The 12,494-nt window shown below is 42.0% G+C and overlaps 1 protein-coding gene across 9 annotated transcripts in view; it reads right to left on the bottom strand.

Annotated features, from left to right (window-relative positions):
* EBF1 (EBF transcription factor 1) overlaps window positions 1-12,494 on the bottom strand; it is a 410,560-nt gene that overhangs the window by 9,294 nt on the left and 388,772 nt on the right. For all 9 annotated transcript variants that reach the window (XM_074390666.1, XM_074390667.1, XM_074390668.1 and 6 more), the window contains 4 exons: window positions 9,081-9,146; window positions 7,933-8,110; window positions 7,113-7,292; window positions 3,019-3,213 (listed from right to left, as the gene is read on the bottom strand). In XM_074390666.1, coding sequence (XP_074246767.1) covers window positions 3,019-3,213; window positions 7,113-7,292; window positions 7,933-8,110; window positions 9,081-9,146 — 619 coding nt within the window. The remainder of the gene's footprint in view (window positions 1-3,018; window positions 3,214-7,112; window positions 7,293-7,932; window positions 8,111-9,080; window positions 9,147-12,494) is intronic.

Genomic DNA, 12,494 nt, shown 5'->3' with positions numbered 1-12,494 from the left:
CCCATTCTTTTTATAGTTGTTGTTTTATCATGCTCAATAGTCAGGGCATGAGAAAAGTCTCCGTGACACATGTTCAATCAGAAGGAAAGGGCAGTGTCATTCACAACAGGGAATCCAGCACAAGGTGTGTCCCTGAGTCAGACCTCAAACCTCCTACTGTGTGGCCCTGTGTTAGGAAAGGTGACACAGAGGCCCAGACTCGGAAGTTATTCAGAGAAGTGGGGACAGTCTCTGTACTTTTGGGATCTGCAGTTGGGTAAGAATTCAGTTAGAAAATCCCTGGGAGGACAAATGCACAAACTTTGAAGGTGTCCCTGTCCTGAAGCCGTTTCATCATTACTTAAACATGCACATACCCTCATCCAGAACCGGGCTTTCAGGTGATCACCAGGTCTCCTGAAACCCAGGAGGTCCTAAGATCTGGGCCCAGCCCCTGCTTCCAACCACCTCCTGCTCCCTCCTAGGAACACAGGGCATGAGAAGACATCAGGCCTCCTGGGAGCTGCCCACTTCTGTCACTTTTGGCCTGTGATAGAGCCACTGACCTTTGAATAGTGGGGGCCTTTTCTTCCCCAGTGTTTCCCCTCAACTGCTGATTCTAATCCCCATCATATCTTGTTTCTGATGTCAAATCTATGTTTAGCAAGGGCTGAGATTGGCAGCTCAATGGTAAATTTCTGCTTTCCATATGTATGATCATTGTTTAAACCTATTATAAGTTATGTTCGCTCAAGCATCATATCCCTAGTTTGCCAGCTGGAGGTGTGCTGAGGGTGACAAAGCATTATTTTTAGCTGAAAGAGGATCAGAGTTGCAGGAATAGGTGGCTCTACTTTGTGGGGGTGGGCGTTTTCTATCATGAGTAATATTGCCTGAAATGTAGTTGCACAGGCAGGTTTTTGCTCCTCTTTCCTCTAAAGAGATGGATTTACCACTGTATATTAGAGTGGGGAAGAGCAGAGTTCTCTGTGGGGCACTGAGTCTGGCTGTGCTGGGCAGATTTGCCAGCAGGGTTCTGAGGAGTGTTTTGTAGAGTCCTGGAGGAAGAAAGACAAGGTGATTGGGTGCTCAGGATCTGGGATCGCATGACTTGGGTTCCATCTTGGCTGTCCTTTTTTTTTTTTTTTTTTTTTTGAGACGGAGTTTCATTCTGTCACCTGGGCTAGAGTGCAGTGGCATGATCTCATCTCACCGCAACCTTCTCTCCCAGGTTCAAGTGATTCTCCTGCCTCAGCCTCCTGAGTAGCTGGGGTTATAGGCACCCACCACCATACCCAGCTACTTTTTTTTTGTATTTTTAGTAGAGATGGGGTTTCACCCAGCTACTTTTTTGTATTTTTAGTAGAGATGGGGTTTCACCATGTTGGGTCAGGCTGGTCTTGAACTCCTGCCCTCATGATTCATCTGCTTCAGACTCCCAAAGTGTTGGGATTACAGGTATAAGCCACCGTGCTCCACCATGGCTGCACTGTTTATTAACCATGTGACCTGAGTCAGATTGAGCCTCAAGTTTCCTTTCTGTACAGTGGGACTAGTACTGACATCATGGGGTCTTCAGGAGAATTACTATATGCTTACCACAATGTAAACCATCCAGCCCAGAGTGTGTGTAGTTAAGTGTAAATAGGCATGTACTTGTATGTAAGAAACAGGGCTGAGACATCCCAGAAATGTGCACTGCCCTCCTCATCCCTCCCTGACCTCCAGGCTGACCTCCATCAGTGAGATGCCAACCACAAAGGGAAGGCACTGTGGGAACCTTTGTATGGCTGGGCTTAAGGGCACAGACCCTGATGGGGCTTACACACATCTCCACCATTTACCGACTATGTCTGTGGTCAGCTATTAACCCTCCTTAAGCTCCCATTTTATTATCATCTATACAATGAAGACCAGAATAGCCCTCATCTCTGAGGAAGATATGAGGATTAAATCATATAAAGTCTGTCTGCGCATAGAACAGCTCCAGGTGTACTGTTCAGTGCTCAGTAAATGGTGGTTGGTTAGTTTATTAATCTTATTTCCCTACCAGCTGCCTCAGGAATGCTGGCTATGTCTCTTTTACCCCCTCTGGATAATAAAGTATTTAGGAGATAAATGTTTGAGTCTGAGTTTGAAGCCAGCTTCTGCCATGTATCAGCTGCTAAAAGTCAGGCAATTTCATAACCTCTCTAACCTTTAGTTTTCTTATCTGTCAAGTAGGGGCTATGAGTACCTACCACACAATCCTGCTGGGGGCAATGAATGAGGTTGTGCAGGTCTCAACATAGGACACGCAACACAGTGCTGCATTCATAAGAAAAATGTAAGAAATGGTATGCTCAGTTTTTAAAAATGGTTAACTTTTTATTCTGAATGAAAATGTCATCTCAACTCTTAGCAACTATTTTATTTTCTATATTCCATGGTGGGAAAATGGTTGAACAATTTTGATATGAACCAGAATAGTCTAGTGGTGTTCTGCCATTTCTTAATCCCAGTAGTAAGTCTTTGGCTTTTGGTCTATGATGCTCTAAATTCAGGGCTCTGATCAGGTTATGGCTCACCCCCTCCCTGTTATCAGCCCCGCACACGTTCACTCTGACACAGGCAACAGGAAGGGAAGGTTGAGTGACCTACTTCAGGAGAAGGCCAGTCCTGGGAGAGACCCTGCACTGGAGAACTTGCTAGAGTCCACAAAAGACTGATCTGATAATGGCGACAACAGGGAGTGAGAGAGGAGAAAAGAGAAATGATGCTGTTAGTCAGTAGAAATGGTATTCCCAAGCAAATCCCGGGCCTGAGCAGAATTGCTGGAGTTGGAAAGAGGACTTCTTGAGCACCTCCAGCACAGGAGAGATGAGGAGGGCTAAGGGCCAGGTCTGAGGAGAGCAAACACAAAGAAACAAAAGAAATGAGGGCAGAGAGAAGCAGGCCTGAGGCTAATCCCCTCAGCAACAGTGATGCATCTGCTTCAGGCCCTGGGAGGGTGAAGTCAAGGCATTGGATCTGGATTGGTAGGTGGGGCCTGGGGCTTACCTTGCAGACTGTTCCCGTTGGTGCTGGTGCAGGTGGGAGGTGGGGAGGTCTGGGGTCTGACGACTGGTGCGAAAGCACTCTTCTGTTTCACGGCTGAGACCATGTTGGCTGGTGAGAAGGAAAAGATGCCCGAGGAGCTGCTGCAGTTGGAGGGGAGGCTTGTGGAGGAGGCCATGGTGGGGCTGGATGGCACTACTGAAAGGGGCAATGGGAAAGGAAAGATCAGGGCCACTCATGACATCCTGAAGCAAAGAAGCTCAGATCTAACCCTCACCTAGCCACCTTGCTCTGCCCTGCTCAGATGATGCTTCTGGCACCAATCTTTCCGTACAAACCTTCCTTGATCGCTCAGGCTCTTGTCCACTTTCATTATACAGAACTTAGCACGTGCTACCTTTCATTGACGGGGATCTTTTATGTGTTTATTGTGGGGCTACTGTGGGGTCATCAGCAGCAATTGCCATTAAGGGACAATAACCCCTGGTCAACCAGCCCAAGGCACTAACCAATCCAAACACACTGAGTGCCTTTATGGGGCAGAACATAGAGCTGCCATCCTCAGAGTATTCCAGGCCAGGAAACAAAAGTGCAACCCCCTCTTATGAGGGATAAAGTAGCACAAAACAGTGACAAAGGTGAACACAGCCATCTCAGTGGAGGCAGGGAAGGGATATCAGAGAAGACTTCATGGAAGAGGTGTCAGGGGATACATCCCAGGTAGAGCCTAAAGTAAGGTTCTAGAAAAGGGGGTGGGGATAGGGGGAACAGAAAGAAGCCAGCTTGAGAGGATGGCCACCAGACTGCCACATGCAGCATTTGTGAAAAATGCAGAACTCTAAGTTCCAAATTCTTTATATCTCCCATGGAGCTATATATGAATGTTTGGGAAATAATAAGCAGTAGGATGGGAGTCTTACATAAATACTCACAGTTTGGTAGTAGTAGGGATGCAGATAACCAATGATGGGAGAACTTTGGCAACTCAGAGAAAACCTAGCCCTCTTGGCCTAGACTCTCTCTCCTCTTGCTCCAGGCTACTGATCTCTTGGTTACTTTAGGAGACAGAGATCTTACACACGCTAAGTCAAGACTAATATTTGTATACACTCACTTTCTATTTCCTCCATTTCCTGCAGGAAAGTATGTATCCTGTCTAATAATTTTCAGGCAGTAAATTCAAATTCAAGATATTTTCTTCTATTTTATTTTATCATGCAACTTAATAAACATCATGTATTATTTTATCATTCATAAGAATCTTCACGTCTTTTTCATCTTGTCATGGGCGGTGCAACCTGAAGTCAGGGCCTATCACATATCTTTTACACCTGAGCCAGCGAAGCAAGCTGGGACTCTCATGCAGTAGTGTAGGAACTTGCCCAAGGGCCATCACTAGAATGTGCTGAAGCCAGGAATCACGTCCAAATTCAGAGCTCTCTCTGCTAAGCTACCCTGCAAAGGAAACAGATCTCCAGTGCGAAAAGCCTCATTCCCATGAGCCCATCAGAGTCCAAACAGCTGTTCGGGTGGCCTTATTCTTTGGAAAGTTAGTTAGGAAAGTGGGAATCCAATTGGTCACAGACGGCAATTGCCATCAAGGGGGAAATGACCCCTTCTAATCAGCCGAGGCACCCCCCAATCCACAGACACTGAGTGCTTTATGGGGCAGAACACAGAGTCACCATCCTCAGAGTTTTCACAAACACTTTTCTAAACTGTACTTTTCCTTTTAATGAGACCAGCATTTTTATACATCTCTGAGGATTTTTAAATGCGAAAATACGCTCAATAATAACACCTATTTAAATTGCAAAACTCCTGCACGGTGGGTTTGATTTTTAAATATTCCTAGTCTTGAAATCCTGCTGGTTCACTGAGGAAGGCAATTAATCTCATTGGCAAATGCGATCATTATGTGTATTTAGAGGTGGGGAGTTTTGGGGGGTGCGGTTAGCAGAGGAAGGGGTAAAATACAGTCGAGCAGCTCCATTTGTTATAACATTATTAGTTATCAGCCACCACGCCAGAAAGTGTGATCACCAGTGGAATGTCTTATTTTTTTATTCCATCGGAATTTTTCAACATGAGTGCTTTATGAATAATTAAATATTACGGAGGCAAAAATTCAAATCAACTGGGCTTTGTGTTTATTGTTTTATTTGCATTTGTGCAGATAAAACCGTCTCATCTGAGAGCCTATTTGAGAATTTAATACTATATTTGTGAGCACTGAGAAAATCAATTAATGGAAATTAAATGTTCAAAGTTTCACAGTCTGACAGACGCAGTCTCAGGCTGAAGCTGCCGAGTATCTGCACAGACCTGGGGAGGAGAGCAATGCAAGCTCCTAAATTGAATTGCTACCATATAGCAATTAGTTTATTGATTTAATTAAGAATGGCACCTTTTAATTTTCAGGTCAGGATCGAAACATTTTCTGATTGAATAAACGGGAGAACAGTGAAATGATAGATCTCTATAAGAAACAACCTTTTGATAGGTCAGAATCTAATGTGACACTGATCCTAAACACTGACTCGTGAGTAGACAGACCTAATATATGCAGATTATTTGGGGAATTGTAAATGTTCAACAAACTGCTGATTCCAAACAAATAAGGTAAAAATGTATAATTTTGTCGACCCTGTGCAGAAAAATTCGCCCAGGTGTAAAAGTCCCTAAGTATATTTTCAGAAACAACTTCTCTTAAAGGGCAAGAATGATCTTTCCTCTTTCAAAGAACTAGCCCAATCCACATTTTAACTGTGAGAGAGGGCATCATTTGTAGCATTTGGGCCAAGACTCTAAGAAATCATTAATATTCTTTTATTTAATGGCACATCCATCTATCCTTCTACAAACATCTAAGAGTTTGGCCCCATTTTACACATCAGAAGAGTCGCTCACAATGTCCAAGATGAACTTCATTTTAGAGAGAGATCAGGAAATTGTGAGGACATGGGTTATGACCTTTATAGATAAGAAGTCCAGTTCTCTGACGTTCTTTAGAAGCAATATAAATGTACCAAAAAATTTGTAAGCCCAACTTCTTTAAGGCAGGGATGAGGCACCAAAGAATATGTTTTGTGTATATATGTGGATTTCTTTTCTTTTCTTTTTATTTTTAAAATCTTGCCAGATTTCTGGAAAAAATAAAGTATGTTTTGATTTGTTGTTTTAATACAAACAACAAATACAAACAAAGGGGGAAAATCCAAACATTAAAAAACAAAGGAGTCGTTTTCCTCAAGGGAGAGAGGTTAACTTTTAGACTATTATTACTATGTCATACCAACACCACTACATATTATCATCTTTGCATCATTATGATCATTAGATTTACTGAATGTGCCTCCATGGGCCAGGCATCAGGACAGGCTCACTACATGGATTATCTTCACTATGTTTCACAACACTGGATGGGGTGGATGCTAGTTCCTTCTCCATGTTACAGATGAGAAAATGGAGATGAATTTTCTCATCTGTAAAATGAGATGAGAGGCTTAGCGAGATGAATTTGCCTCCTTTTATGTAGCTAAAATGATCAGATGAAATAAGACAAAACTAATAGATGTTTTGGGCTTAAGTAGATGACAAATATGGTGTCCTCATTATTTGTGGGTTTTTTTGTTTGCTTTTTTTTTTTTTTTTTTTTTTTTTTGACACAGGGTCTTGCTCTGTCACCCAGGCACTGGAGTGCAGTAGCACAATCATGGCTCATTGAAGCCTTGGGCTCGAGCAAACCTCCTGCCTCAGCTTCCTGAGTAGCTAGTGGTAACTGGCAGAAGCCGGAGTCAACCCATCTCCATCTGACTCTGAGCATGGGTTCTTGAAGCGACCTCATACAGCTGCTTGGGATGGCAGCAACATTCTGACCGTTAGAGAGGTTTTGTAGCAAGGAAGGTGAGCACTGGAGAGCAAAGATTCCTACTGGAGGTGATGGTGCCTTTAGCAGTATCACCCAGGGTTGTGCCTTGCAGGATGGAAAGATGGAGGCTCTCAGATCGAGAAGCCCTGCCCAGTGGGCCACATGGGACGATGCCAAGTCCTTCTAGCAAAACATGCAGGAACACAGGACACACATCTCTACTTACTGGCATAGGGCGAGTTGGCAGCTGAGCCGTTGAGGAAGGTGGGGGAGCCGCCCAGATTGGACATGGCAGCCGAGCCGTATCCGTTCATGCTCGTGGTGACGGAGTTATAGTTGGTCTGCTGGGGGGTGGTGCTCGGCACGTACCCATGTGGTGATACGCTGCTTGAGTTGCGGGTGAAACCTGAGGGGCGGGGGCAAAACGGGGGTGAGGGTGGCAGTCCTGGAAGACTCGGGGAAAGGAAGGTCGCTGTTTCTGGTCCCCTTGCAGCAACCCAGAGGGAAGGGATTGGGTGATTCATGTGTGTGGGTTGGTGGTGCTAGCTCTGTGATTAAAATGGGAAGCAAGCAAAAGACACATTTCTTAGAAGATCATAAATACTTAGCAGGGCCGTGAGAAGTGGCAATGCTGGGCCTATAAATTATCATTTTAGAGCAGAAATAAATCCCGATCTAAGAGATGTACCCTGGAGTTAACAGGTTCCTATTCCCTGAGCAAGAATGATGTGCTTTGGGCCCTCAAAACTTTAATTCCATTCCTCTTTGCGATCTGTCATTCATGGTTTATGGTTAAAAGTCAAATGTAGAGAAATGGCTAAATGCATGCATCCTTTCTAGCCCCCTATATTAGATTACCAGACGTGATAGCTAGGGCCAACATTGTACAATACTATCTTATACACACAAAGTAAGAATCTCCCTTTGGGGATGAAAATAATTTTTTAATATAAAAGTTGTTCATGACCAATCCATGAGGAGATGGGGTGCTCAAGGTTGAGAAGGGGGAGGGGCTAGGGGAGAGAAGAGAAAAGCAAGCTTCTGACCCTGATTGGTGGCTTGCGATGCCTCGGAGACATTCACGGCCAGTTGTCCACTGAACGAATTCACGCCCATCATCCCTGCATGGACTGAGGTGTTGGCAAGGGCTGGGAGTTGGTTGTGGTTGCGGGGGACACTGTACAGGGCCTCTGCAATGTCAGCCGCTCTCTTCAGAATGATTTCCTGAAAAGTCAAAGGAATATCCCCTTTAGCTACCCCCAGTCATATTTCCAATAATACCATTTTTCAAGTGCCAGGCACTGTGCTCAGGGTTTTCAGTGGTCAGCTGCATTAACTTCTGTAACCCTCCTGACAAACTGTTACATTAGTCTCGCCATCATCATGCCCAAATCCCAAATGGGGAAACTGAGGCTTGGAGATTAGAAAACCCCACCTAAGGATGCTCACCTATTTAAGAACAGAGCTGAGATTCATAACCCCATTTGTCTGACTTTGAAAGTCCATTATCTCAACTATGCCTTCATCTTACCCCTAGAGTCCACAGATGACAACACCGTGGGGTTGTCCATCCTTCCCTATAACATGTAGGAACTCTGAGGTTACCCACGGAAAGAGGGAGAAAGAGAGAAAGAAAGAGAGGCTGCAATACATCTCCCCTGTTGATGTTAAGGGAAGGTCACAGATGACTACCTGCATTCCTGAGTATTAATGGGAATGTGTCCCCCAGACATTGACTCAGGTGACATAAACAAGGAGTGAATGGTTTGTCAGATTCCGTTTCCTAAGCTATGTGAAGCCTATACATGGAGTTCTATGAACAGAAGCAGACAATACTATTCAGGCCTTGTTATAGTTTTCAGGAGAAGAAATTAAACCCTCTTTCTCTGCCTAAATGTGCTTGAAAACCTGAGAGAAATAAAATAAAGCACCAGTAACTCTCCTCTTCAGTTATAAAGTATCTTCTCACTAAAGATTGGTTTTAAATGGAGCATCTTTTCTCACACAGAAAATGATTCAGTAGAAAGGGCAGTAAAAGATTGACTAGTCTTGCAACATGTTATATCTGAATTACTGATACTCTTAACTCATGCACATGGCTTTAATATTTTGTGTGCTTTCTCATTACGGTACGGAATCTGAGATCTTTAATTGCATGCGGAAGTCCACACGGACTGGAAACCACAGCGCTCACCTGGTTGTTGTGTGGCATCCCATACAGCGCTTCTACCAGATCCGCAGCCCTTTTGAGTATCACTTCCTGTCAAGAGAAAAGCAGATACGATCCTTTGAGTGAAGGCAGGTTGTCGTTATCTTTTGACATGATCACGTTCCAGTCCCTCTGGCCATACTTTGCCAAGGCACCGCTATAAAGGCCGTAGCTTGGGGAACCCCAGAATGGCGTTAAATCACCAATTTATCCCTGTTCACATACACACTTAATTGAGTCAAAAGGTGAGCATCATTGGTACCACAAGATAAAATACATCACTCAATAGTCTGCCATAGGCATGATAAAGCACTCATATGTTTATTGCTGAATACAATTCCTAGGTCATTTACTAGATTACTACAATCGATGTCATTCAGTGCATGGTATGAGTCCCTAAGATGTGTTTATTTTGCACTTAATTGCTTATTCCAGGAAACATGACCTTATCAGACAAGTCATTTTGGAGGGATTTCCAATCAATCTTCAGCTACTAGAAGCATGTAGTATTAAACTTCTTTTGTTTATCTCTCTTGGATGGCAGAGCCATAATATAAGAGGGTGATTTAGGAAACCCACATACAGAGGCAGTGTACTGTTTGTCAAAAACTCTTACAAAAGGACTCTCCTGTCCTTAGAAGCCTCCTCTGCACCAATTTTTATAACTGGCAGTGTCTATTTCTTTTATAGAAATGATTTGCTGTGTCAGTATTGTTTGTCATTTCTCCCATTTACTCATTCATTCTCATCCTAGATACATGCTCAGCTGCTCATTCCAGTTGAAAAAAAAAAACAAAACCTCCCTCTTTTTACTTAGGTGGGCTTCCATATTTAGCTTGCATGCTTGGTTCTAATAATAGGGAGCACTCTACAAAAGTGAGTGTGGTGCTAATAGTTTTGGTTCTAACTAAAATCATTCTCTCTTCCTTTTCCCCTAATTTTCTACAGTTTCTGCAGATTTATTTATACTAGAATGTGAAAAGGAAAACAAAGTTAAGCCTGATATATGCAAAAGTAGGGGCTTATCAGAGAATCAAACCTAAGGGTGTGGTATGATCATCACAGGTGATTTGCAGGAAGATATGTTTAACATTTCTGGCTGTGGGTAAAGTTACCAACAGAAGTTTAACTTTAAATATTTTACACAATAGATTTCCACATAGAGAAGCAGTGCTGTTCAATTTTCATAGACTGAGACACTGATCAGAAAATAGGGAGATAATCGCATTCATTTTGCTGTCACCATAGCCTCTTCAAAAATCCTTGAACAACTCTTGAAATGACAAGCTTTTAGATACATATTAGCATTTTTCAATTTTAAATTCTCTATAATATAAGATAAAGTAGTTGTCATACTACAGTAACTACTTATGACATACCTAATGTCCTAAATTCAAAAATAAGATAGAGGGGTTTACAGTTCTCAATAAACATTTATGTTTGCCTTAAGCTGATAGACCCCCTTTATGGAACAATTTAGTTATTTCTCATGTAGGGAGTAAAGAACATTATATAATCAGGGGGGTTTCAGCCAATACATCTGAAATCATTTCTTTATTATTTAATATAAGCTACAAGCTAGTTTAGCACTTTTTGTTTGCAGTATTGTCTGACCACAGAAGTTAATAATTTACTACGGTGTGGGCACAGTATATCCTATCCCCAGATCAAATTCAGCCTGTGTCGCCTTCACTAAAACCTCATGGCTTTATCTGGCTCTTAGGAAAGATTAAAACAAAACAGGATCAAGTGAGTTTATTTACTAAGATTTGACTTCTCTAGGCCTATGTTCATTTGTTTCTCCAAATAAATATTTATCTCAGTGTTGGAGCCTGGCAGGGAAGGTATTTTCCTTTCTTTCCATTTTGTGGGGGAGGGTGACGGACAAGTCTCCTGTTTGTCAAAAGCATGATGTGGCACTGAAAGAAACTGCACTTGTGAACTTGGCTCTTGTAACACTATAATTGGGGACTTAGAGCAATGCTCCTTATTTTAATTAATTTCACAGAAGCAGGGAGGACGGAGTTCAAAATTATACTCCAAGATCTTTGAAGTTTTCTTAAGTCTGAAAAAAATTCCATCTATCAGTATATATTGTATATTCTTGGTGATAAAGTTTTCCAATGATGTAATGTACTTGTTTCTTTTTTTTTTTTTCTCCTTATATCGATACCCAGAGTTCTCATCCCCATTTAATCCTTTGAAAATAAAATACGTCTTGTTTCCTAAAGTAGCATCCTTCTTTGATCCACCATGCTGGGGCATGTTTTTCCATTGAGGACATAGCCATAGGTAGGTCATCAGCACAGCATCACTGCAGGCCAGCAGTCTTGGATTTGAGAAGCACGAACCTGGATTTTTTGTACTGGAAGGGACACCCTTAAATAATATCTTGCCCATTATAAAATATCCTTCACTGTAGTATCAACTTGTAAGGATTTAAGAAAGACTTGGTTCAGCTTTGCCCTTGTGATTCAGCTTCTATTAGTTATTTCTGCAAATGGGAAGGAGAAAGGAAATTTCTGGGTCCTCTATGAGTTAGTGCAATGAACCTGCAAGGTGCTTGGATTTCGGTGACCAGAAAATTGCTCTCACCTCCATGTCATTACGCTCCCAGTGAACTAGCCCCCAAGCGTGTTTGTGTTGGGGATCTAATATATTGCCTTTCAATCAGAGCTGAGAGCCACTGAACACACAGACAGAACATGACGAGCAGGTCAGGAAAGCAATAAAGATTTTACAGAGCTGTCCAAGGTGCTAAATTTACTCAATAATGGGTTTGGCACCATAGTGTTAACCTCTCATTTACTACCAGTTTGAGGGACTAAATTGAAGTAGCTGACTTCATTTACCTTGAAATGTATATTTTATGACATTATGTAAGTAGATTGAAAGGGCACTGCAGTTTTAACAATTTAAAGCCTAAAGCATGTTTAAGATGAAACTTGAATATTTATTGTATATTGCACTTAAAGTATATAGAATGTTAAAATGTATTGATTAAATTTGTAAAAGGCATTATAAAAATGACAGGTAGTATAAAAGATGTATGCCTTTTAAAATCAAATTGATAGTATATGCTATCTCTTCTGTGGTCACAAGTGTAATTTTTTTGCAGTTTTATATGGTAATTTGAAAAATCTGTAATTTCACATTAGGAAATGATTGAGCCTTGGATGTTAAAAAAAGAAATTTCCCATAAGGGGAAGAGCTGGATGTTTCATATAATCTTCTGTTTCTAAAATTGTTCCTAAAGTCTTATTTTTTGTGGCATTAGGCAGGAGCACAGTCTAAGGATCCTTTCATTCTAATATGGAATTTTAATATTTCCAAAAAGAAAGAACACTTGACTAGTACTAATATCTAATGTTTCAAGGCATTTACTTGTCAGGGGAGATT

This window comes from Saimiri boliviensis, chromosome 20, assembly GCF_048565385.1.
Source record: "Saimiri boliviensis isolate mSaiBol1 chromosome 20, mSaiBol1.pri, whole genome shotgun sequence".
Classification (NCBI taxonomy): domain Eukaryota; kingdom Metazoa; phylum Chordata; class Mammalia; order Primates; family Cebidae; genus Saimiri; species Saimiri boliviensis.
Note: the sequence above shows the minus strand (reverse complement) of the source record. Positions and strands in the feature narration are given on the sequence as shown.